A 27025-nucleotide genomic window follows, 5' to 3' on the forward strand; every position below is an offset into this window, starting at 1 on the left:
GATGTTTCAGTGACTTTATTGTGTGTCCAATTTCATACAAAATAAGGACAATAGAAACATACACACAAAACACAATATCATTACGATGCGGCTTCATCCAGTTAAAAGATTAGCGACAACTGAGTTGTATGGACGACATAATCGCAAAAAATAGCAGTGTATAACGTGCAGGTGACCCTGGTCCATGTTGATCATTAATTAAAAAATTTAATTTTCAAGGGATTTCATAAGATAGCGAAAGTTTGATTAATTATTTGATTGGCAGCAACATTTAAGTTTAGTTAGCACAGTCATAAGAAATATTTCATTGACGTTATAATTCATAGGCAGATATTACCTAAACGAAAAAATGTATAAGGCAAAAAACACAACGGTCGCAACCATTTATATACAGACTGCATTGAAAACATAAAATGAGAAAAGAAAACATTTCAGGTCACGGATACCAGACTTACGCCGTAAAAAACACAATGGTCAATGGTTACGTCATGGCCGCAATGACATGACTAAACGACGATATGTACAAAGTACCACAAATAACAAGACTGTGACGACCTAATTAATAGGAATGTGCCGAGACGGTATGAAAATAAATATCGCTATGTCGTGATCAGTGACGTCAGCCCCTACAGCGTCACCGATATGGACGGCACAATCAACAGTGTCTTGGAGTTGTTCGTCAGTGTTTGTGCTTATCCGGAGTCAGCCTTTCCCTGTTGACGTTTCCACTAGCAAATTGCGTAAGATCCATCGGCTGTTCGTCGTTCGCACCTCGCGACTGACTTCTACCGCCTGGTCCGGTTGTAAAACCACATCTTTATTTAGCTCTTTTGTTTTGCAGTTGCCGGTTATATAAAAGGGGGCATGTGGTTCACGTAAACCTTGAATTTCTTACTCACCTGAGCTGGGTTTAACTGATGTTGATGATGACGAACTTCCACGCCGCTTATCTGACTTCTGATGCCCACTGGATGTGGCCGCTAGTTTTGCCGGATCTAAGCCAGGAATTCCACCAAATGCAGCCATCTGAAGACAGAACAAAAAGAAATAGTAATAATGGAGCAACAAAACGGTCAAGATTCTATAAATCAATCTTCTGGATGTGAGGATTCAAACATACCTGTGCTGCAAGTAATTCAGGATTCATCATATCCATTTGAAAAAGATTATTCTGTGCTCCCATCATCATCGGTGGAAAAAGCATCGGATTAGCACCAGCTCCTGGAAGAAATGGATTCATCCCTGGGAGTCCTCCACTCTGCAATGTTTTAAATTAATCTTGACAATTGTTAGCTTGTAGCATTGTCGAAAATAGGTCACAAACATACTCGTTGTAATGCAACCAGAGCTTCAGTCATTGGGTCACCACCGCCAAATGATGTGCTGGGTTGACTCGACTGCTTGCTTGCGGATCGACTGGAATCTCTGCCACTGCGCTCATCATACTGTGAAAAAATTTGATGAAGGATTAGTCGCACACTAACACCTTAACCCTGATACAAAGAGCATTATCAGATATTGCGGTTAACCTTTTTTGATTTGCGTCCTCTGCTTCCATCTATTGATCTATCATGCGAAGATGATCGATCTTTCTTCGATGTAGGAGTAGGAGTTTGACCTTGTGAGAGAGCAGCCAACGCTGCGACAGTTGCCGCATCTTGGCCAGGGAATCCTGTCAGGAGCGGATTGTGTAAACCTAACAATTGATCTTTTTTAAATGTTGGTAAAAATTCTCTGTCAACAGCAAAAAAAAGTGTGCAACTCACCTCCCATAAAAGGTAGCATCGGGAATCCTGCAGCAGCTAGAGCCTTCATGTCCATCTGTCCTTGGCCTGGCATTTGCTGTAATGCTGCCATCAGTTGCATCGGATCAGCCATCATTGCTGCTTGGCCTTGCATCAATCCTGGAAACATGGAAGCAGTTCCTGGAGGTAATCCACCAAGCGCTGTAGCGAGAGCTGCGTTTGATGCTGATGGAGACGTTGACTGTGTTGATGATGAGGATGGTTTTGAAGGGGATGAAGGTCGTGTGGGGAGCAATCTTGTGTGCAATTCTTTCGGTAAAAATTTCTAAAAAAAATGTTTATGTAAGACCCATTTGTTCAATACTGTTTAACACAACCCTCTCAGTCTAAATCAACTAAACATCTCAAAATGTTTATGAAAATTTTTTAATTGCTTTCAAATTATTTGGTTTTTTACGAAGCTATCTCTTGAGTACAGATATAATTAATCAAATTATTACGGTGTAGATTTGGTAAAGGTATGGCTTACACATTCTCATTAGACAATCAACCTCAAAGTATAACATATGTTCTGTACAACGTTTCAAGTACTATTTATTAATTAATTATTAAAGATATTACTAGCGCAGTCAAATTTGTGGTTTCCTATGCGATGACATATTATACCGCTATTTACCGATTTTCTAATCACTGGAGACCAGTCTGGTGACACAACAACATCTGGATGCAGGCGTAAATGTTCCGACAAATTTCGAAGTTCTGGAGCTTGTCTACCAGTGAACTGATAAACAATATTCGAGATTAAACCCCACCTTTCACATGACATGACATGTACTACCAAAACAGATAAATTAAAAACAGACAGACACAAAAAACGAAATTTTGAAAAACATTATTACTATTTTTTATATGAAACTGCACTAACCTTTTTTCCAGTAGTGATGTTCACTACGGTCACTCTTTCATCTCCCGCTAAGTGAATCGGATCGGATGGTGGATTCGTTTTATCAGATCGCCTCTGTGATGGTGATGCTCGACTTGGAGTGGATGACCTCGATGGACTGGATGTTTCTCCAAAGTGTTTTTCATCTCTTGGAGGTTTGAATGCAGTCAGAAGATCGGGAGAAACACCTGCCCCGCCGGGAAGAAATCCTGCTCCAGCAATCAAAGCTGCCATATCTGCTAAGGAAAATATATTGTAAAACTGCACTAATCCAACGTAGACCTAACACAAGTTTCAAAATTACCAATCACATCAAGACAATAAACGTTTTAGACAAACAGCAATTTCTAAATTTAACCTGAAGAGTGTGCAAAATTTGCAAGCATGTCCGGAGGCAAGCTCAACAGAACTGCTGTTGTGGGATCGGTTATCCCAGCTGCAGCAGCCGCATTCATCTGCTGTAACAATGATAGCTCTGAGAGTTGTTGTTGTTGTTGTTGTTTTAGAGACATTGTTGTCGGTGCACCTGAAAAACCTGCCTTGCTTAGTGCTGGAGAACTGCCGCGAGCAGACTTGGGCAATGCAAAGTCACTTTGTCTTGATTTTTCTGGAGTCCGACGCGATTCACTTGCAGCCTCCAGTGGGCTGTTTCTCCTGTGCTCAACAAGCTTCTCAGCGCTCTTTATAAGAACAGCAGCTTCATCGAGTATATCTTTGTGCTTGCTGTCCTTTGGCATGGGCGACTGACTTGCTTTGGGACTTATCAACTGATCGCTATCATTATCTGCATTGTCCGTTGATGCATCGTGCTTCTTAGACCCAGCTTCATCAAGTTGTTGTCGTAGCGCTTGGTAGTCCACAACATAACCTGGAATAGAGCGAATTGGGTAAGGATTATAAATTTACAGGTAGTAATAGAGTCACAGCTGTAACTACATATGCACAAAGGTACAAGTGTTCAAATTCTATACCGGGATTGTCTTTTAAATAATCAGCAAGGTCTTTATTAAGCGGAGCATCATCCCCAGACAATCTGATTCCTTCAGTGTTATTGTGAACAGGAATCCTTGTGTCAGGAGGAAGCATGGCAGGAGACACAAATTTGGACTTTCGGGATTTCTGCACAAAATAATTGAAGTAAATGATAGATTTCTACAGAACTTGTGATGATAGCATCGTACAATGCATATGATGATGAAAAGATCTGCTACCTTTGATGAATGAGCTGATCTACCAGGACTGTCATCGCCAAGTTTTGTGCCTCCAAACATGGCGTCCAGCTTGCTTCCTCCTCTTCGGTGGGGAGTACTCCTCTTTTCACTAACCATGCTGGCAATGCTCTTCTCCTCACTGTGCAAGCCAGGTGTTGATGATGCATTTGTGGAAGAAGATGATTCATTAGGTTTACTTGGAGTTGCAGAATGACGAGATTCTATTTCTTTGCGCTCTGATTTTGATGGAGTTTGTGATGTTGTTGGTAACATGGCACCCGGGAATAAACCGTGCATCAATGCAAGCTCTGGAGTCAGCCCCATCCCTTTCAACATCTTCTCCATTTCCCCTGGAGGCAGCATAGCCATCTGTTGCATCTGCGCCAGGTTCTCGGACTTAGATGATGCGTTCATGATCTGGAAAGGATCCATCATTGGGAAGAGAGGAAGACAAGCTGCAACTGCAGCCATCGGATCAATCCCTGAAAGATTCAAATAAAACGAAAACTCAGTAACAAATACAGATGCTAAACGCAGAGTCAGGAAGCAAAGCATCATTGGTTTTATTCCAATACTGTATATATACCGGCTTTAATGGCATCTTGCATAACTTGCTGCAGCGGAGCGTTTATGGCAAGAAGTTGATCCGGTGTTGGCATAAACTGCTGGTGCTGTTGTGATTTTTGCACATCGGAAGAAAGTTTTGAAGAATCTTTTGACTTCATCTGAGAGGGAGATGGAGAGTGATGCCGGTATCCTGACGATCGCCCACGACTCCTCGAGGTACTTTGTTCGGACTTTGAGTCTGCCTTGGCAAGTTCCTGAATAAGACAAAATGCTATTAGGCTGCTGTGTAGTTTACTACACTGTGTGTATCGAAGCCACAATAGTTAAATAGTTATGTTAAGTACTGTCTATGGCAACTTCTTGAAAAAATGCAACGCTTTGTAATTAACAAATAATTAGGAGGAAAAATTAACACATCAACAGTTTACCCTCAGATTGGCGAGCAACGATGCAGAGCTATTTCCCGCTTCCTCGTCCAATGATTGAGAATTGATTGCAGATGACTTTGATGAACTTGTCTCATTGCGAGAACTTACACCCTGCAGATGTAAAAGAGTGGTAATTTACACCACATCATTAATTTTGTTAACAGCTTTCAAAGAAACCTTATAACAAAAGGTACTTTTGAGAAGAGAGATGATGAACAAGATGATGGGTTGTTGGCAGCCATAAGTTGCTCAATTTTTCGTTGCAAGCTTTTATCCATCGGTAGCTGTAAAGAAAAAATACGAGTAAAAATTGATTATCACAGCGAACTTTGGACCTTTGGTTGTCAAATCCTACTTACCGGAGGAAGTGGTTGGGTACCAAACATGCTCCCACTTGATCCTGATGGAATTTGATGCTCGGGGCGCTTCTTTCTTCGACCCCTGATAAAAAGAGTTAGCAAGGAAGTAGGAAATATTATCCTCTATTATCTAAGTTGTATTTTGTCATTTGCAAACCTTCGTGATGACGAGTAATTTGGAATCCTTGGATTCGTTTCAGCTGAAGCTAATAATTGGGCCATTGCAGCTTGCAGTTGTTTGTCAGATGCTACAGCCAGAAAAAAGCAACAATACATATAAAATAAGCCAATGCTAGAATTATTTGTTACATTATTAAAGCAGAAAGTTTACAATACCATTCAGCAAAGGAATTTCAGTGTTGGGATTTGATAAGATGGAAGCAGTGGTTTGCGGAATTGGCGTTCCACGTCCTTCACTAAGCGGGGTGGAGCTCTGAGATCTACCAGACATGTACGAGCTGCCTTGTGGTGCATTCGTATTGGACATCGATGGCAGCAGAGACTGGTTGGTGTTGGGCCATTCACCATTGATGACACAATAGCAGATGTGTTCAACCCGCTGTATCAACACCCGGTCCTAAATATTATACAAAAAATATAAGCACACAAAAAGCGAATTATAATCAAAAATTGAAGAATAGCAGCTATCAGCCCAACATAAAATGTTTTAACTGTTACCGCAAGCATTCCAGTCAATTACCTTTGGCCAGCGGCCAGTCATTGATTGAATGATATATGGGGTTGACATGTAGGATGCATAGCTGGACGTAATTCCTTTATAAGCACTGAAAAGAAGTTAGCAAAATTATTGATAAAGCTCGATTTAAACATTTAGAGATTACTTTCATACGAGATTATGGAAAAATTAAAATCTCACTCTGAAAGTGATGGTTGAAATGTCTTTGACCTAAGAGACATTTGAAGATTGCCCTTAGTGTCATCGGCACTGCTATCAGTGATTGGACTAAACATAATCACAAATTACACATCACGACCCAAACATAATTATTAATTGCAAATAACCTTATCATGCAGTAATGGCAACCGGGTTTAGTTGCAAATTACCTAGCTGACTGGGGTGTCTTTTCAATATTTTCTTTTGTATCGTTTTCCACCACTGCTTTGTCTTGTTTATCATTAGATTCGCTTTTTATAACTTCTGCTTTGTTTTCCACTTCTGAATCGACAGACTCAACTTTATCCTCAGCTTCTGTTTCTTGAACAACTTTGTCTTCACCAGTTGCTTCTTTTTTGGTCGTATCTTGATCCTGAACATCTTCCTTTGCATCTTCAACATTATTTTCCTTGAAGTCAGTCTCCTCCTGAAATGATTAGAGCTCTTATTAAATCATGTTTTATGAAAACTGTAACAGTTACAAAATAACTAGTTGGTAGTAGTATTTAACAACTAGCAGTAGTAGTACTTATGTAGTGGCATAATCAATTAATGGTCAACCTCTTTCGGTTCCAATTTCTTGGGCTCTTCTTCATTAACATCATTTAACTTTTCTTTTTCGACCTCTAAAGCTTCCGCAACCTCAGTATTTTCACTTTTAACATCCATTGGCTCCTCATTTTTGTCGCTGACATCATTTTGCTCACTTTGTTCTTCATCCTTGAAGAAGTTTAATGTGATGAAGTTTAAAAATACATAAATTCTTTCATAAATTATCACGACGTCTTTGGTAATTCTAATCAAAAGGTATAATTAATAATTAAAGCAATGAGTTTTCTATCATCTATTTCACCTCATTTTTGTCAATTTTATCTTCTTTCCTCAATTCAGCCTCTTCAGCTAGTTTGTCTTCATCTACCTCCATGTTTTCTTCTTCATCTGCCTTTGGTTCAGACGTTTCGGCTGGGATATTTTCTTCCTTCTTTTCTTCTAACTTCACTTCAGGATCTTTTCTCTCCTCCTTCGAACTCTGAATCTTTTCTTTCAGTTCTTCCGCTATTAAAGCTACAAAATAAAACCAAAGTTATGCACAAAGGAGCTTTTAAGAACCATAGTTTTGCAGCATAATCGTCCATCAGTTGTCAAGCTACCTTCTTTGAGTTCTTGTTCGTTCTTCATGGCTTTCATCATACTTTCAACTTCAGCTCTGAAAACAAGACAAATAAGTTAAAAGCATTTCAGATCAAACACCAGGACAATTTTTAAAGTCCGTGTTATTACAAGGAGCAGTTGCAGGGTACTAACTTTTCCTCTGCAAGTAACTGTTGTTTGAATGCTGTTGGATTTGCTTCATATTCCTTCATGGACTTCAAGAATGAAAGTTGAGGATCGTTGAAAGTGTGAATTTCCGTTCGAGTCACTCCATGGCTAACAAATGCAAGAAAACAAGATTGAAAAAGTATTTACACATCCAATTTATCTATTTAGACTAAGAATGTACCGATCCATAGCAATCAGCAGCTCATGATCATGAACACCACAGCGCCACCAAATGGGTAGTTCTGGACTACGTTGACACAAGCCAAGTCTTTCATTAAGCTTGGGATTTGGCAGAACATCACAACGGATCTTATCTAGTAGCCGGATGCGGTAGAGGGTCCTGGATGCCCGTTCTTCAGTTATGGGATCAACATCAATGTTTGGAATTTCCTCATTGAGACCTATTTATAACAAAACATTAACTGTTGTGGAAAATAAAAAGACTTGGCTCTGTAGATTTACAGGAAAACAATCTAAACTCTAAAGTTCCATAACTCTCGACTTACCCATACCAGTTCCATCGGCTGTACCAGGCTCCCCCTTCCATCTACAAACTTGTTCACACATGTTACGAAAAGCCAGGTAATAAGAACGAAGACAGTCATCACTTTTGCGGTCTAGTCTTGCAATGTTTCGGAATCGCTGCCATGCGAAATCTCCCGTGCGGGGGTCACGTTCAATTCCAAATGTTGACACGGTTCGATAGAAATCTGCTTCCTCTCGACGAGTCCATCGACTAAAAGACAATGCTTTGGTTATATACATATTATGATATCATAAACACATCAACAGTGTAGCAATCACTACCATAAATCATGTATATACTGTGATTGATGTTTTTTATAGAAATAGCACTGGTACTATGCTAACAGATTTATCACGCAGAACCACTAATGCATTGCAATGGCATAATGGATGATGAACTTCAGCAATGGCTGAAGACACTAGCTATTAAGAACAAGCATGATACAATATGTAAAGTCGTTATCCGCCTGAACACCAAATGCTTTCCCTAGGGTAAAACATCAAGTAATCAACTGCAATCAAGCCACTTGCATACTCAACAAAGAACCACATCACAATAAGGCATAAACGAAATAAGCAGCAAAAACTCCAAGTAAGCCCAAAGCAGTGAACCTGCTCAAATTTTTTGAATGCAAATACTACTTTTTAAAGCAATAAGCAACCTATCTTGACACGACTTGACAAATAAAACTGCCAAGGAAGCAGCAAAGCAAAGACAAGGAAGTTTCTGTTGCATTATTGCATTAAGTGACAATATGCTAGTGTCAAGCTTTGTAAAACATTTGACTTTTAGCATTATAAGAGTTAACACATATTTTCAATGAAAGCACATAGCAGCTTTGGTCATTACCGCAAAAGCAAATAACACTTTACAACCACGCTGTACCTGGATGAATCCCAAAGTGGACAAAAATAATCTCTGGTTTCCGCGATGTTATACAAATAGAAGCATAAACCAGGCAAACGAGCTTATTCAGCTTAGGTTAGTAAAATACAGCAGTTTAAGACACTTACGATTGATGCGCCGGTCTTCTGATTTCCAGCCGACTGCTATCCTGGTACCGTGATTTTCCACTTCTTCTTTCCATGTTCATCAATCTCTGCTGCATCTGGATCGGAAAGAATAACAATTACGATACAAATCAACTGCAAATGACCATTTTGCAAACCACCACCAAGTGATATTAACCTGCTTGTAATGCTTTTGATAAGACGTTACCAATCGTCTTAACCTGGCATTCAACTCTGTCACACTGGGCCAGTCTTTTCCAGCGGACTTCTTTTTAAGATCTGTCAAATTGGATCAAATTAATGATTAATGCAGCGCACAGATCGAAGAAATGGAGGCAATTTTGATGGTTGCCAAGGTAATAAAATAAGTAATCACCTGCTTCTTTGCTCTCTTCTTTCTCTTCTTCCTTCTTCTTTGCATTTGATTCACTTGAAGCAGGAGAAGCAGGTTCAGTGTTGGGTGTGCTAGGTGTGGGCGAGTCCTAACGTAACAAAGAAGGTATTTTAAACAAAAGGACTCTTTTGACTCAACAACATGAGTTACCACAACAACAAAAAATAATCCTCGCCCCAAATTCCAAATCAGTGAATGTAATCCGAGTTGGTTTGTATTCAGGATCACCATCTGCATCTCCGCTAAAAAAGCAATAAAATTATTACCTTGTTGTGCTGAAGTTGTTGGCGGTTTAAGAATCTATTTACAAATATTTGCGTCAACAAAGAGATTATTAAAGTAACATACTCTGGTTCGACATCCATTTCAGCTGCCAGTGCACGTTCATCTGGTGGACCAGCTCTCTCCAAGAAACACAACATTGGATCAGCACGGATTAAATTGTACTTCTCATAGCCTGAAAGCAATCACGACTATTCACAACATATACATTTACAATGAATTAATGAAAGCAAATTTTGAAATCGTGATAAATTAAATAAATGCAGAGGATATGTGGAGATACCGTGCTTGTATATCCCAATGAAGAGACACTTGTCACAGATTTCATCCCACCAACTTGCAGGGGAGTCGGATAATTTCTCAACAATGTCAAGATCGATTGTGCTGTACAATACATAGCAATTCAGCTACTTTTACCTTTATACACACTTGACTTTACAAAATTAGAAGTAACAAAGAATGAGACGGAGAAAATTATCACTTACTCATACTTGGTTCCGTCATCGATCACCTGAGTGACTGTGTTTAAAATTTCTGTTCTCAGATAGTAGAGCATCCGCACACGTAGAAGAACCCTGTCAATGAACAATATCTTGATGGAACTCTTCAACCAATTTAAGATAATATGCAACCTAAGTAATTACCAGTTAAACCTTTGCTTAATTCTATAATATTGGTGAAGTTTTACTTGTTGCATTGATGTTGGATGTGTTTTTTAAATCCTTCATCTGGAAGCATGGCATCAAGATCTACAGCACGTGCCCACTCTCGACGAGATTGCTCGTCAGGAACCTTATCCGAGCCATCCTTTGCTCTTCGTCCCTTCCGACCTCTTGGCACGGGCGCAGCAAGTCCTGAAACATATAAAGCTCATATTCGAAACATGCAGTGCACTGCAAACATTTTTTATTAACAGCAGTGCATTACATTATAATAAATTACAGCAAAACACTGTTTTATAAAATTATAAATAATACTGTAAATAAAGCAACACAATTTGGTAAATTACTCAACAAAAGCATTTATGCTTGCATCTCTTTCACGGTCATTGCACTTCACACATAAAGGTGTTTAATAAAGCTTATGTTTTTGCATTGACTTATGGCAATGATAGTAATGATTTCAGTAGTGATCACCTTCATGATTTCTTAGATCTATTCCACTTTGAGCTGCATATTCTGCTGGTGTTATGAGATCCCACATGAAAAACTGAAACATAAAACATTCTTTGAAAACAATCTAGCCGCCAAACTGTACATATTATTAATTAGCCCAACACTCGACTCTATTCAGTATGCTTAAATATGTCTGAATGGTTTATTTTTTGCTCACCTTGATCTTGTCATCACCGTTATAGTACTTGAGGCAATACATAAGGACAATGCGAGCCATTTCCTCAAGCTCCTCCTCACTGATCACACCACCAAAGCGACCACGCTGTTGGATGGTCGACCATCTTCCCCAGCTGTACATAGTTTTACATCAGCATCAGCCATAAAAACAAATGCAAAAGCACAGGCATTCACAAGCCAGCAGTTTCAAATACAATATGATGGAATAAATTTATCCATAAATATGATAAAACGTGAAGCCAGTCTTTCAATGAGTCTGTGGAATTACAAACCCAAACGTGAGGAGACATTTTTCAATTCGGAAGCAATCTCTTCTTCCCCATCCCTTGCGCTGTCCTCCACCAGCTCCTCCTGCTCTTGATCTGAACTTGGATTTTCTTCCTTGATTTTCATTTCCATCTGAGTCGTATTCAGCAGAATCATCGGAGTCTGAGCCAATTTCAGCAAATATTTCCTGGTCGTCAGAGTTGCCACCAAATCGTCGTGTTTGTTTTCGATTTCGTGGTATTTCCAATATTAGTTTATTCTGTATAAAATAATACTAATTAATATTGTAATTAAGTTAAATCAATTCCTCAAAAAATCAAATAAAAAATATATAAATACGAAGAAGATGCATCCATCATCAATATGAAAAATCAAATTGAATTGAAAACTTCATAACATGCAAAGCTTACGTCCTTCAGCCTTTCCAAATCCAAATCAGCTTTCTTTGCCCATTTTTCCCAAAAATTGGGATCATCAAGAGATATGTCAGCTCTGTCTTCCGCCGATACAAAGCTTGCCTGTAAAAACACGTAACATTTTGCAATTAAAGACACATGACCTCTCCAGCACCTACAGCCAACAGAAACATTGCACATACTTTTGAGAAAGTTGATCCTTTTTCTCCAGACTCCAAAGTGACAGTGTGGGCACGACGATCGAGAATCTGATCAATATCTTCCTCGCAGAACTTGCTTGCTGCATCATCATCATCCATGATGGCTCCATAGGCTCCTTTCTTCAAAAGATCTTCTACCTCTCGTTTGCTCAGTTGAGGTTGAGAAGTCTGGCCGTAACATTCAGGGTTAAATGAAGGAAGTTTCAAAACAGATGTAAAATTTTGCTGGCATGGGCAACTACCTGGTTTGTAACTTGGTCTTGCCTTCCACTTATTGACTGCAGCACGGCTTTATCCAAGCCCAGTTTCAAACTGGCTTTGTCAAACATCTCACGCTCATAGGAGTTTCTTGTTATTAGACGATAAACCTTGACTGGCTTCTGTTGACCAATTCGGTGGCACCTGGCTTGGGCCTAGTGAAATATGGTCACAGTTAGCAAGACAACATCTCCATTATCGTCATTGACCAAATGCATGTCAATACACACCTGCAAATCATTTTGTGGATTCCAATCTGAGTCAAATATGATGACAGTGTCTGCAGCTGTGAGGTTAATACCAAGGCCACCAGCCCTGGTGCAGAGAAGAAATACGAATCTGTCTGATCCTGGTTACAAGTAAAATACGTTGTAAACGGTACCAATACAAGCTACTAACAAATGCAATATTAGTGGTTGAATTAGATGACTATGTGTTGGGATGAGTTTAAATGTGTTGAGTTTAAATAGCTGCGTTGAAATGTTCAAAATCTAAAATACCTTTCCGGCTAAATCTGTCGATAGCCATTTGACGTTCATTTCCACGAATGCAACCATCAATGCGTTCATACAAATGACCTCGTTGGACAAGATAATCCTCCAGAATGTCAAGAACTCGGACCATTTGGGAAAATATCAACACCTGCAAGTCAATTCACAAAATTTCAAATTCAAAAATCATTACATTGTTGGAAAGAAATACATCAGACCTAGATGGTTACGCACTTTAAAATTTGTCAAACTGGTGCAAACAATAATAAAATCATGTCGAATTTATCACTAAATGAAAAAGCTTGACCAGTTACCTTGTGACCTCCTTCCTTGAGTCGAGGAAGTAGCTTGTCAATAAGCACAAGTTTGCCTGAACTTTGGATCATCGCTTGAAGAGCATTAAAGTCATCGTGCATACCACGTTGCTCATGCATAATCTTATCTTCGGCTCCTACAGAAGACAAGAAGAAATTACAGGCATGGATAAAAGTGAGGAAGCATGAAAGATCGTACCTTTGATAAGATAGGGATGGTTGCAACATTTGCGCAATTCCATCATGGTGTTCATCAAGTTTGGTACATTTCCACCAGCTGCACCTTTTGATAGGAACTCAAAGTTTCGTTCAAGAATGGCTCTAAACACAGCAGATACTGTAAGCTATTCGGTTGACTCATACATTGCTTCCATACATCCAAAAACGTTAACTACTGAGTTTTATGAGGTCCTTCAAAGATAAATCATCAACAGTGTTTAAATGGAGTTACAGTAAGACCATAAATACCTGTAATACTTCTTTTGAATATTTGTCAATTCAACCTCTATGATGGTTTCTTGCTTTGGAGCAAGTGATTTTTCCACATCTTCTTTTAAACGTCGAAGCATCATTGGTTTCAATAGCTCTTGCAGTTTTTCAACCTATAACAAATCTATTGCTTAAGACCACAAAACGTAATTGCCATCGATTAATAAGTTGGACAATTCCTCAGTACAACTTCATGTAGTACCTGGGTATTGTCTTTAAGGTTTCCAAATTCCACAGAGAAGGCCTGTTGACAGCTGAAAGTTTCTGGCTGAAGGAACGAGAGCAAAGCAAAAAGCTCTTCAACATTATTTTGCAAGGGTGTGCCAGTCAGCAGTACTTTGTGCTCCTGAAGCAAAGTGACATCCAGATACAATCAAAACATGTCCAATTAAGAATTACAACAAATAAAAATAAAATCTTACCAACTGCATGACCTTCAGGGATTCAACGAGTTTGCACGAGAGATTCTTCAGTCGGTGAGCTTCATCAATGATCAGGCACCTCCAATCAACATCACGCAGGTGAGGAGAATCAAGTACGATCATCTCATATGTTGTGATAACAGCGTGCATTTTGTATGAACCTTCAATCTCATCCAGCTGGTACAAACAAAGGCAATATTAAGTCGGCTGGGTAAACAAAACTTAGTTAGTTTTCTCCATACAAAGATTTCTTGAAATCACTTACATTTTCATCTCTGCAAAACCACTCGTAAGTCTGTATCATGTCTCTGCTTGTCTGACTTCCATGGTAAACCACAGCATTTATAGTGGTCCACGATGCAAACTCACGTTGCCAGTTGGCAATGGTGCTTAGGGGTGCAACAATAAGAAAAGGTCCCTACACAAAATTGTTATATGAAAAACGGTTTGAAAACAAACTTCAGATGCAACTGTTTTGAAGTGCTGGCGCAGCTCTTACTTGTATTCCATGGTCAAATATTTTCTGAAGAAATGTAATGGACTGAATTGTCTTTCCTAAACCCATCTCATCGGCTAAAATGCAGTTACGCCTGAAACAAAATAACAAGTGAAGTATGCTAAACAATGAGCAGCTGTGCACCATGTCACTGTAAGCAACATTTTAAAATCCCCATCTCACAAAATGTCATGATAACTTACTTGTTGTACCAGTTGAAGAGTAGCCAGTTAATTCCTTCAAATTGATAATCTCGTAAAACGTTATTGTTACAAAACACAGTGTTACTTTCATGCAAGCGCTTCCAAGTTTCTTTGTGAGGCCGCAACTATGAAAAAAAATGATGAAGAATTTGGAATTTTGATGCAAGTCATTGATTTTATTACATGAATAACATATAAAATATTTCTAGATAAAAATTAAGCTTCTACATTGCTTGAAACAAACCATTCTTCTAGGCGGCCGATATCGACATCTTGCTTCAAATTCCTCGATTTTATCTTTGTCAATATCTTCCTCGCGTTCCCATGTGCTATCCTCATAAGGAAGTGAGCACCACTTGGTAAGGAACATACGACTCATCTGTCAAAATAGCATTTATAAGTTCAAATTACCACCACTACAAACTTTACAGCCTATAAAACTTCCTATGCATAACTATTTATTATACTTGGGCGTAGTCCAAGTGCATAATAATCATCCCATTCTATAACACAACATTTTAATGATGTAACACAATGTGTATCATCCTCTATGTTATTCACCTCTCCATTTCCACCCTCATCATTGTGAGTCACATCCAGAACTCTGTCAACTTCTATGAAGTCCGGGTTAAAAAGTTCGTCAGCCTCAAGCTAAAAAAAATCACATTTTTGTAAAATTATTAGTAGTAGTTTAACACTTTTGCAGACATCACTCAACAAATTTTTACAGCTAAAATCAATTTTCATATTCAAATTGTATATAAGCTGACCTCGGGATATACCAGTTTTCCGTCCCGTCCAGTATTTTTGGCAAGATAGCGTCGCAGCTTCTGATCAAATCTTTTATCATCCACCTCTTCTTTCGTCTTCCATTCGCAGTGAAGATATGAGCTAAATATCAGTATAGTAATTTTAGTTAACAAATTGTAATTATGCAAAAATAAATTGGGTTTATTACGTTCTGGACATTTTATCATGCTTGGACACGTCACGGACATCTTATCATTATAAGTCAAACTTACTAGCTCTTGAACTTGATATAATATTCATTTTCTCCTATGCCAACAACTTCTTCATCCTCTTCTTCAGGAAGATGATCTACTCCCATTGACATTCTACGGATCCTCGGATTTTTTAACGATGTTGGACTTAGCATTGCTCCATTTGGTGCCACGCTTTGTTCGGCTGGAGTTTCCTTAAGAGCGTCTTCATCATCATTTGAAGTGGCATGTTCACTGCTTTGATGCTGGCCTATGTTTAAATGAGTAGGATTGGTTCTGAAATGTGTGTAGTTGGTATTGAGGCAAAAAAAACAATACAACATCATGCAACTCAGCTAACCTTCATCTCCTTTCTGAGTGCTGTCTTCTGTAGATTCTGATTTTCGCTTCATACGGCGACGTCTTATACGATGAACAAGAATTTTCTCAACCACCATCACTTCTTCATCTTCTGGAACATCCTAAAATAACAACATATTACTGGTGAGAGTGTTGTCTGCAAGAAGAGATAAAATGACTAATTAGACAAACAAAGTACATTAATCTGCACTATTTGGGTCTTCCTTGGTTCAGCCGGAGCACTGTCACTGTCATCTTCACCACCACTGAATGGAAGATCAACTGACTCGACATAACGCTTCCTCTTGACGTTGCGACCTGACCTCCGTTTCTATAGAACACAATAACACCACCATTTCATGCATCCTGATCACAGTTGAGGCTTGAGGTTGTCTTTGCTGAAAAATACCTCTATCAAGCTCTCATCTGGTGAAGGTGGTGGAGTTGACTGCAGAACATCACTTGCGTTCATCTCATCAGATGAATCGTAACCTCTTTTTCGTTTCTTCTTTGGTTTGACTAGAGTGGCAGGTGGTCTGAAAACACAATCACATGCTAAAATCAACTCAATTATTACTGCAACTTGTAGTGGAACACAATTGAACGGTTGGCGTAAACTTAATTTCTGTTGGCAGAAATGAGTTACTTTTTCTTTCTCTTCTCTCCAACATTGATCTTCTTTGGCGCCTTTTCCATGATCTGAGCAGGGATTTCCCCATCTTCCATGCCAGGAATATCAGAGGTGATGCTGCCATCTGGTCTGCTATCAAGAGAATTTCCGTCTCCCAAGAGACTGGCTTGGTTTGATAGTTCGCCATCACCTACATGAAAGGATTTGGTAACAGGAGAGCAAAGATGAATGCAAAAACTTTATTAATTGTAAATAATGACCAATTCACTCAGAGGCAATGAAATACAAAACAAACACTAAATGCGAACCTGTATCCAGACTATCAACATCTGCAATATCTTCCTTTTCCGGGAGTTTTTTTGTCTTCTTTTTCTTTTTCTTCTCGTTTCCAGGTAGCATATCACTGAATAAATGCTCACCAATAAAAACATATACATATAAAAATAAATTTTTAAATGATTTTTGTTAACCAATTTACCAATCAGAGTCCTTTTTTTTCTTCTTCTTTGGTGGCTTTTTGCCTTCATCACCTTCTTTCGGAGCTTTGGGTGGTTTTGGCTTACGAATTCGTTTCTTTTTACCACCTAGATAGGCAGAAAAATCAAAAAAAAAGGAATATATTCAGGCATGTCAAAAATATGCTGCTAGTTTGAAAATAGGTTATGTTAACAGAGTTTTTCACAAGCAACAGTTTCACACCTAATATAACTGAACTAAAATTACAACCTTTGCTCAATCATAAACAGACCTGATGTTTCTTCCCCTTGCTTTTCTGGATTATCTACATCTTGTGTAAACCCAGGAGTAGCACCAAGAGCTGGATGGTTTAATTCCTGCAATGGTTGTGGTCCCGGATGTGAGGCATGCAGTTGCTGCACTAACTGTTAGCGCAAACAGTCAAACAAATACGTTTATGCAAAGAAGGTAAAAATTTACATCAATATAAGCCTTGTTGTCCATGCTGCGCTTATTAGCAAAAGCATAAATAAAATAGTTTATCATTTACATGGCAAAAAGGATTAGGACATCTAACAGTTTCTATTTACCTGTCTAATGTTTCTATCCACATCCATCAGTCTTGCTCTTATTTGCTCACTTCTTGGCGATTGCTCTGGAGGAATAGTGGCATCACCATTTGTCTCCTCTTGCTGAACTTGCTGCAACTGGGCCTGAAGCTGCTGAGCTTCATGTTTCAATTGCTGCAAAAAATGAAACATTACATTAAGTTTTTGCAGTGGAATATTACAATATATAACAAATGGAGGTTACTAAAGTTGAATTTCAAATGTATTGAATTCAAGTCCATATATTTAAGCACAATAAGCAACGCCTTTGGGCTGCAGCTGACCATACAATACAAAAAGCAATAGGCTATGTGTTGAGCGTAACAAATATCACAAAAAGATTTTCTGTAAACACAAAGATAAAATTTTTCAGCCAGCTGGACCAATGCAGCCCTCATTACTAGTGATCCTTGTATTTTGTCTGTAAAAACCAAAAGGAGCTGGAAATACATCAATAACTAATCAGTTGCCTCATTTCTGACTTTTCTTGCATAACAAGCTGACAAAGAAAAACCTCGTAACTATAACAAAGCTAGTGGACCTAGTACTATGTTACATTAATCCAAATTGAGTGTTTGCCGGACAATGTTCATTGGCTTAATTCTGGTAAAAGCATTTTAATTATATAAGCAGTCAAGGTCTTTTGTCCTCATGTCTTTTTAAACAGTTCAATACTTATATATACATATAACCTATATATATACATCCTCCAGAGTCAACACACAATAAGATTTTCGTCAAGTTGTACATCATCTATTGTTTTTCTTTCTAGATTTCTTTACTATTGTACTTTGCTCATGCATTTTTCTTTTACCAACTTCCAAAACAACAAACATACATAAACCAGACCAATTGTAAATGGTGTTGAGTGTTAAAATATTCATTTGTTTTCTTTGTAACAAGTTCTTTGTCTACAATTTGTTATCAGTCAAAAACAACCAAGGTAAAAATGGGGAAAACAGACTAAATCTGAGTGGCTGCAGTAGAAATATATTGTACATACTCATACTTACTTGAAGTCTTTGTTGTAAGTGTTGGTGTTGTCCAGGATGCATTGGGTGTGAGTAAGGCGGTCTCTGGCCCATGTAACCATGAGGACCAGGGGGTCCTGCAGGCATATGAGGCCTCTGTTGGGGAAACGGAGGTCTTACATGATGTGGAGAAGGAGCTGATGTAGAAGGATACATCCCACTAGCATTCTGTGGATGCGAACCATATCCAGGATAAGGATGTGGATGCTGTTGGTATCCAGGGTGCATAGGTTGGTAATGTGGTGCACCTTGAGGTCTAACCATAGATCCATCACGTGCATGCATTGGATCAGAACCTGGTGCAACACCGGGTTGAGCCAGTCGAGATGACATTGCCTACAAAAAACATTTAACCTCTAAAACCTCAATTACAAAAATGCTATTTGCAACTTTTAAGCAGGCCTAATTAATAGATTTCAATACTAAAACCCTAAAAAGTGTTTCTACTAACCATCCTGTTTGGAGGTAAGTGATATGGCGGTCGTGGTTCCCCTGGCATTCTTGGTCTCATCATTGGTGGGTGGCTACCACTTGCAGTTGAAAGAATCGGAGCGATACCGTAAGAACTGGCTGGTATGCTTTGACTGCATGTTGGAAAATTGGGACCAGACATAGTTTTGGGCATGGCAGTGGAAGGCTGTCCTGGCATCATAGTCACATTTGGAGCAGAAAGAGCATCGTCTGGAACAACTTCAGTACTTTTTGGACTGGAATGTTCTTGGGGAAGTGGCTTTACTGGAGAAACTACAGCAGTACTGTCTGGTAAAACAGACTGAGCAGTTGAATACACCGTTACAACTGATGGTGGTTCACTTGACAAGTCATTCTGTGAAGTTGCCACAGGAGGTGCACTGGATGAACAAATGTTTGGTTGTTCAGCGTTGTCACCTGACGTATCAGACACAGGTAACATATTTTCATCCGACAGCGAATTAATGAAATCCTTATCCATCGATTCTTGACCAGTTTCAAGTTTGGTGTCAATTTTGGTCGCTTCAGCTTTTGGCAATGGGGCACTGCCTGCATTGACAGATTCCAACATATCAAAGCCTGGGGTGGAAGTTGTGCTCGCAGTTGTGATGGAGGGTTGTGCTTGACCACTGTTCTGCAAAGATGAACTTTGCAACTGTGGCTGTGATATAGGTAAAGCAATTTTGTTCGGCGTAGTCTGCTCCATTATACTTGGCCGCGTCTCTACAGGTGACTGCTGTACAGCCAGGGCAGGCTTGACAGGATCACTTTGAGGTGGTCCTGATGCAGGTACAACATTTTGCAACTGCTGCATGAAACTTTCATTAGTGTCCATTATCAAAGTGTCTAAATCATTATCAAAGTCTGCTTGACCCTGTAAATTATGAGTCAAAGATGCACTGGCATTAGGCGGAACACTGTTTTGTTGAAGTGGCACAGAGGTTGGTGTGCTAAGCATTTGCTGAAAGCCAGGCTGGTTTGAAGGAACAATATTAGGTGCTTGAGAAGAGAAAGGTTGCGCAGTCAGTTTCTGCGGAGGCATTTGTTGCTGCATTTGCTGCATACTAAACTGCGCCGGCAATGGAACACCTGGACGTTGCATTGGTTGGGACAGTGGTTGTCTGGGTATGATCGATGATCCAGATACATTTTGTCCAGATGCAGGATGTGGGGGTCGCGATCCTTGCCATGATGAATGCGGAAAGCGGCCAGCTGAATTATAATAATGTTGCTGTGAAAGTTCACCGTTATAAGGCGCTGCTGAATTATGAACTTTAGGTCCTTGTGGGTGTGGGGTTGAGATTGGTTGCGACGATGGAGGGGGGCTCATCATATGTGATGGACTCATAAAACCCCTTGAACTTGGTTCATTTCGCGGAGTTGGAGTCCTTGAAGGTGCTAAGTTAGGCCTATAACCAGGTGCAATTTGTGCTTGGTTCATAAAACCAGCACTCATTTGTTGCTTGGGCGAAGGCATAGAACCAGCTTGCTGCATATGCGGTGATGCTTGGGGGGGTGGGTATTGCGGTGTTGTCCTCGCAGTTTGCATTTGTGGCGACGCTGGGGGTATACTAGGCCGTGATGTCATGCTGCCACGCATTGGAGACAAGGGGCTGTTGTGTCTCGGCGACAAAGCCTGCTGAAGTGGATGACCAGGTAGTCCCATCATCTGTTATTATGAAAATGGAAATTTTGTATAAAGCGTGTTATTTGATTTCTAAGCACTGTATGCTTCACTGTGAGATTACATACAATATATGCCTGTTAATTGTAGTAGCTCAAATAAAGTATTAAAAAACGTCTAACATTTCAAGCCTAGGTGTCATAACAAAGAGTTAGGACAAATTAGTTATATAACCACATACATGCTGATGTTGGTGGCCAGGCTGTGCCATAGAACCAGGCGTATTCGGTGTCTTTGGTCGATATCCCTGCTTCATGGCTGCTTGCTGCTGAAGTACATTTTGCTGCTGCTGCATCATTTGGGCTTCCTCGAATTGTCCTGGAATTTTGTGCACTGTTACAAAAAGATTAATAAATTATATAGAGGGATGCATATTATACACAGATCGGAAAGGGCGGAACCAGAACACAAATGATTCCTCAAATATTGTGATAGACTCAATCAAATAGAAATACAACATTACCTAAAAATTTATTGATTTTAGTAAACAATGACGATCTAGTTTATTAGGTTCATTTAAAATTTAAATAGAGTCCGCATTCCTTGAAACAAAAGTCATTTTCCAAGCAAATTTAGGTTTCCAATTATATATCACTCAATCTATAATGTCTTGAAACAAAACGAAATTGTTTAGCAATTGCATCATGTTATAACTTATAAGCCAAACTGGGCAACAAACTGAGAAAATTTTATCATTTGTTGCTGACACAAATATATTTGAGACACGTTCATGTTAACTTACATGACATTTATTTTTGCTTGAACCCCAATAACTTTCTGAGTGACACATTCGTAATCGCAATGTAATTTGCTAGGCCTATTATAGTTTTTAGATGATTTTATAGTAAATTATTCAAGCCTTAAATCAAATGTTAAAACATGCTGTACAGTGCATACCAACAAAGAGCTTAGTAGCCAAGTCTAAAAGTATGATATAACTAAATTCACAATCTTCAATTCTACTTGAACTCAACTAGGGAATGACACTCAACCTATTGGATTTTTTATATTTAACACCAACAGGCTACAGTAAGTATTCAAAATATTAGAAAAATTATTCAAACAGTTTTCAAGATGAATATTGCAAACGTTTTCAAAAATGTGAAGGAATGTGATGAAACTTGGCACAATTTTTCTTTTGTAAGTACTAAACAAAATGACGTTGCTAGAATTGGAAACTGGTCTATTGGTGAACCTACACTTCTATAGTGACCCCAATCACATTTTTCAAAATTCAAAAATTAATCGACAAAAAAGTACGAACTTTAGTAGTAGTTTTACAAGGTTATAAACCTCTGATCTTTTCAAACTTGGCATGTGTAAAGAGTTAGCAAGCTACTTTGGTAAATGGAAAATTATTTTTTTATTTTATAATAATTTTTTATGATTAACCAATTTTCAATAGCTTAAATTTTTGTAAGTACTGTACTACAAATCTTCTAGGTTTGTATTACTTTGTTATTTCTAAGATAAGCCAAACTTAAGAAACATGAACTATATTTCATATTACCAGTTATTTCACATAGTGATCTTGTTCCTGGCCACCAGAGGGCACAGTCAAATATACTGGAACAGTTTTTAATCTCTAAACTGAATGTTTTTTTATAAACAGAAGCTACTTTGCTTGGGGCCAGTCAAAAAACTTCGTTTTTAATGTCAAATTTTTTGGAAGTCTAATCAACTTAAAATTACATTGGACAAGACTCAATTTCAATAATCTGAATTGTGTTTGCATACCAAATCTGCTTCCTCCCGAGGTGTTTTTGCATAGCAATTATGTTCTCTTATAAAGACTCTTGCATGGAATAATGCAGAGGTGCTCAGTTTTGCTACAATGCACTTCAGTGGCAAATACTTTTTGAGTATTTTTTATATTTGTTGTGGAAGGAATCTTCTTCATTTTAACCATTTTTTCCTAAATTTCGCTTATTTACATAGGTCCCTAATGTAAAAATTTTGTTAAAATATCTGAGTGGATCGGGTATCAAAATGCTTCTAAGTGAGTTAAGTTAGAATAACCCACTTGCAGATAGTGTTACAAGGCTTTGTTGTGCAATGTGACTTGTGGTTAAATTAATTTATGCTTTGATTGTTAAGGATTTGCTGCTCAGTAATTACTATGCAAACCTACATATATATAGGTTACCTTACCAAATCACCTTGATAATGTACAATAAATGCGAACCGAAACAAATTGCACTTTGTATGTTAAATCACGGCAGCATCCTATATATATTTGGTAATGATTCTTCAGTTATTTACCATACCTGACTGAATTGGCTGGGAAACAGGCTGTTGTCCACCATAATTCCCATGCTGAGGATTACTAAAAGTTTGTTGTTGCATATATAACGAGGATGTTGCTGGCGTGCTCATTCGTTCAACACTTGCTGCTCCTAAAATGTTAATGAAAAGTCTGAAATGTTAACAAAAAAATCTACAAAAAAACACTAAAGGAAAAACATTGCCCAGTGCCAACAAAATGAAATTTTACCTAACAAAAAAAAACATACTACAACTCTGAATACAGTAATAGTCTATCACACATGTTTGTTTCATTAGTAGTCATACCAAGATTTTGCTGATACTGCGAGTTCACAGCAGCCACTTGTGAATAGGACTGCATATTATTGCTTTGCGGTAGGCCCCCATCAGCTCCAGGAAAATTAGCTGGATTCTGGAAAACAAAAGTTTAAGTCAACACAAACATCCAGCTAACCACATCATGTTCTTCCAGTGTTTATATTGAAATTGCAAATAATACATATACCTGCACAGCTGCAGGGTGTCTCGGGCGCAAAGTTTGCTCTCCTGGAATTGAACCACGTGGAAGTGATGACACAGAGCTCATAATATACTGAGATCCATTATACAATCCACTTGCTGCAAGGAATTCTGATTACTTAAATAGCTTTATAAAATGGATAAATAAAGTGGTTAACTTGATGCTCCAAGCATAACCAACTCACCATTTGGTTCACCTTGACTAAATTGCATCATAGCAATGTCTCCAGATTGTTTAGGAGTCCAACCAGGGGTAACTGATTTTGAGTGGCGGTACTGTTGCATTGATATGTTAGTACTTGAGACAACAGGCAAATCCGGACCATTACCACCCGAGTAGATTCCTGGAGGCCGTGTCTGCATCCCAGGAGCATACACATGACTGCTTGACATTGCAGTTTGATTCATGACAGGAAAAGGCTGGGGGGGATCACTAACAACATTCATTTTGTTTTGAGCATTGTAGCTGTATGGGTCCGATGTATTTGAATATCCGCCAGCCTGCGGAGGTCTATACTGAACCTGGGAATTTGCACCTACATACCCCGCGTTTTGAAATCTTTGCATTCCTTGAGCACCCTGAACCATCTGGCCACGCATGGGACTCTGTCCCGGGTGAGGCATTGCATACGCTTGACTGTACTCTTGTCCCGATCGCATTACACTTCCGTTGAATTGTCCTGGAGCACTTCCTCGATACATTTCATTAATGCTTCTCCATTGACTCACAAACAATGATATTTGGAAAACCAAATATCAATATCAATACATAATGCTAGCCATGGGATAAAATTCTATGGCCGATCTAAGATAACAATGTTCAAAAGTAAATAAACTAAAATATTTGATACACATATTAGCATTGCCTGTCAAAATGCAAAACTACCAGTACAAAATAATGACTTTACAAATAAAAGACATTTGCTTAAAATCGAGTATGAAATATCAAAACCACTATAAATTATTTTTGTTGTATATATGTATAGCATTTGACTACAGCACTTAAGGCGAACTAGTGGTTCATAATAAACATGGGACAGCTTTTCATAACATTCTAATTGAATATGAAAAACACATTTTAAGACAAACCAAACACGCCTCAAAAGTTAGGAGAGTATGATAATCTTTATCTTCGGACTGAGGAAAATCTTTATATTACCGGAATTTGGGACTGTTCATCATGACTACTGAACTGAAGAAGGAAAGTTTGAACCTTGCTGAAGGTTGCTGTAACAGTGGCACATCTGGAAACCAAATGCATGTTATCGATTTCATGACTTGATACAAATCATCTCTTGAAGCTAATCAAAACGCATTGATTAACATTGAGGCAACATTGATGACAAACAGGGCTGCAAACAATTATGTTTAAATTTTTATCTCAAAATATCTGATAAAAAAAACTTTGGCTTATAAATCAGCCCATTACTTACATACACATATATATTATTTATTTCATCGCTTTTTGACAGTTCGAACTGGGAAACCTGATTGAATTCACCACCAACCATCTCACACAAACCCATCTGGAAAGTTCGGCAGTTTTTAACGAGAAATCGTGCATGCAAACACGCCAATTTTTGTGTAATTGCATGCACAATGGCTTCCAATTCTTCATTTATTTATTATTAATAGGCGTTCAAACAACCAGATTTTCTTTGTTTATTATAAACTGGCATGGTAAGCATAAATTTTGGCAGGTTCCACACCTTCCACTATGGTACACAAAGAGATTCAAATAATTCAACCTTAATTGCAACAACAGTCGAGGGCTGTAAAAACTGCTTGTGCAGGCGTATAGCCCTGGTCTAAACACTAATCAAACGGTATGCTTTATTATGTTTATAAATATGTTGGTATATGTTAAGTTATTTCAAGACACTTTCAAAATTCTATTCATACCAAATAACTATAGCCCTAATCAAAACTTTAAGGCATACAAATTGAAATTAGAGAGTGAGTATTGAGAGAAAGATGAAGCGGCAAGTTAGGAGAAAAGCCACGCAAAAAGTTGACTTTAGCTATTTATGGGTTTATTCGAGTTTTATTAGATTAGAAGGTAGATTTAGGTTAGCTTTACGTTACTATGTTATAAAATATTAGTTAACAAGAAACTGTGAAAAATAGCTTTGAACGCACAGCTTCTGGTGAAATAGTGGCAGCCTACAAATTATACAGCAAGTTATTAATACTTGTATTCAGAACATTTTAAAAAAACGAAACAAATTGTAAAGTATACATTAAATTTTTCTTCGTTTTTGAACAAAATTTCATAAAATTGTGAACTGTTAAATACACACCGAATACATAGAATATCAAACTTTTTCTCGCATTCCAGCACAATAATAACATTCAGCAGTTAACATGCAGCATAAATCATTAGCGTATGTAAAAGTTTACAGCTTCAGTCGTGAGTTAAATCTATAAAGTACGATGTACAGTATGGCCATCCTACTACAGTAGGCCTATTATAGATAATGAACATTGTTCAACAAAGTAATGAACTATCTATAGTATCTATAATGGATCAAAAAGCTGTGTTTTAGTATAAAAATTCAAAAGATTAGTATTTCTAGCAATATATAAAACTAAACTATATCTCACAGCCTATTAACATTTACCTACGTAAGCTAAAATTCGAGTTTCCAGCGTTAAAAATTCCCTGAGTATGGCCTATAACGACGACATGCGACGAGTTGAACGAAAAACGACTAAAAGGCTCGCAAACAACGACTTTTAGCGTAAAATGTACAAAAGTAACTTGAAATTTACATTTTATCTGATGCGCCACGCTATAAGAAAGTTAACAAGATGGCGGCCATAATTACGAAAGAGAACAATGACGCTATTACACTGGCGACACAGTTTAAGATATAGATTCTGGCACGCCGTTAACGCTTGAATGTACCACGAAACTAAAAGAAATAAAAAAGAGAAACAACAAACCTTGCTGATAGTTACAATCTTTCTTCGAATGACTGAATCGAAAACAATACGTACCTTTCCAAATAACTAGACTAACCAAATTGTTGAATTTGATAAAACGCTTTTTGTACAAATGTGTTCCTTATATCATGTTAACGCGCTAGCCAATCAGAGGAAGCGTAATGCATGGCAAAGCTGACCCAAGGTAGGTAGATAAATAATAAACAACCAAATTGTCGCGCAAAACGAGTGCGCTTGCTCCTTTTTTTGTTTCTTTTATTCTCTTCACGTTCTTCAAAAGTCGTTTTTTTCTCTCATTGACGATGGAGCTAGACACTCACTTGTGACGTTTTCTCTCTCTCACAACCTATTTGTGACGAAGGAAATCATCACAATGCATTTTCTGCGCACTCAACCATTCATGTTCAGACGAAAGCCGTATTTATCGCATTGATTTCCGACCCAGTAAATATAGTCAACGCGTTTTTGTGCTGTACGAGTGTACGG

At 38.3% G+C, this 27025-nt stretch overlaps 1 protein-coding gene across 6 annotated transcripts; it reads right to left on the bottom strand.

Annotated features, from left to right (window-relative positions):
- LOC143464735 (uncharacterized) lies at positions 1 to 26714 on the bottom strand. Of its 6 annotated transcripts, none has more exons than XM_076962683.1 (70): positions 23779 to 26714; positions 23580 to 23692; positions 23381 to 23486; positions 23077 to 23205; positions 20991 to 21142; positions 19106 to 20794; positions 18637 to 18990; positions 17606 to 17758; positions 17308 to 17440; positions 17038 to 17143; positions 16868 to 16962; positions 16575 to 16749; positions 16338 to 16464; positions 16128 to 16259; positions 15930 to 16050; positions 15611 to 15839; positions 15359 to 15479; positions 15150 to 15239; positions 14833 to 14967; positions 14589 to 14713; positions 14389 to 14479; positions 14155 to 14307; positions 13890 to 14066; positions 13670 to 13813; positions 13447 to 13580; positions 13178 to 13299; positions 12979 to 13115; positions 12674 to 12815; positions 12404 to 12522; positions 12158 to 12328; positions 11898 to 12083; positions 11710 to 11817; positions 11305 to 11558; positions 11013 to 11145; positions 10817 to 10889; positions 10369 to 10534; positions 10166 to 10255; positions 9964 to 10064; positions 9747 to 9855; positions 9574 to 9640; positions 9381 to 9486; positions 9183 to 9283; positions 9008 to 9102; positions 7975 to 8204; positions 7650 to 7869; positions 7454 to 7576; positions 7300 to 7355; positions 7002 to 7213; positions 6710 to 6868; positions 6319 to 6575; positions 6131 to 6217; positions 5954 to 6038; positions 5590 to 5830; positions 5411 to 5501; positions 5254 to 5335; positions 5089 to 5178; positions 4895 to 5005; positions 4486 to 4720; positions 3900 to 4381; positions 3660 to 3807; positions 3228 to 3556; positions 3047 to 3143; positions 2671 to 2924; positions 2422 to 2526; positions 1767 to 2070; positions 1530 to 1708; positions 1329 to 1445; positions 1121 to 1258; positions 900 to 1026; positions 1 to 792 (listed from the first exon to the last, which is right to left on the bottom strand). In XM_076962683.1, exons 1-70 carry the CDS (start codon positions 24293 to 24295, stop codon positions 680 to 682), a joined length of 12453 nt encoding a protein of 4150 aa, XP_076818798.1. In that variant the 5' UTR covers positions 24296 to 26714; the 3' UTR covers positions 1 to 679. The 6 variants fall into 6 exon arrangements, with proteins under 6 accessions (XP_076818798.1, XP_076818800.1, XP_076818797.1 ...); XM_076962685.1 differs by having other exon boundaries at positions 3047 to 3556; positions 23779 to 24026; positions 24138 to 26712; XM_076962682.1 differs by having other exon boundaries at positions 3047 to 3556; positions 20991 to 21127; positions 23779 to 26713.
- Positions 26715 to 27025: the final 311 nt, after the last annotated feature.

The sequence above is a fragment of the Clavelina lepadiformis genome, chromosome 7, assembly GCF_947623445.1.
Source record: "Clavelina lepadiformis chromosome 7, kaClaLepa1.1, whole genome shotgun sequence".
NCBI lineage: Eukaryota > Metazoa > Chordata > Ascidiacea > Aplousobranchia > Clavelinidae > Clavelina > Clavelina lepadiformis.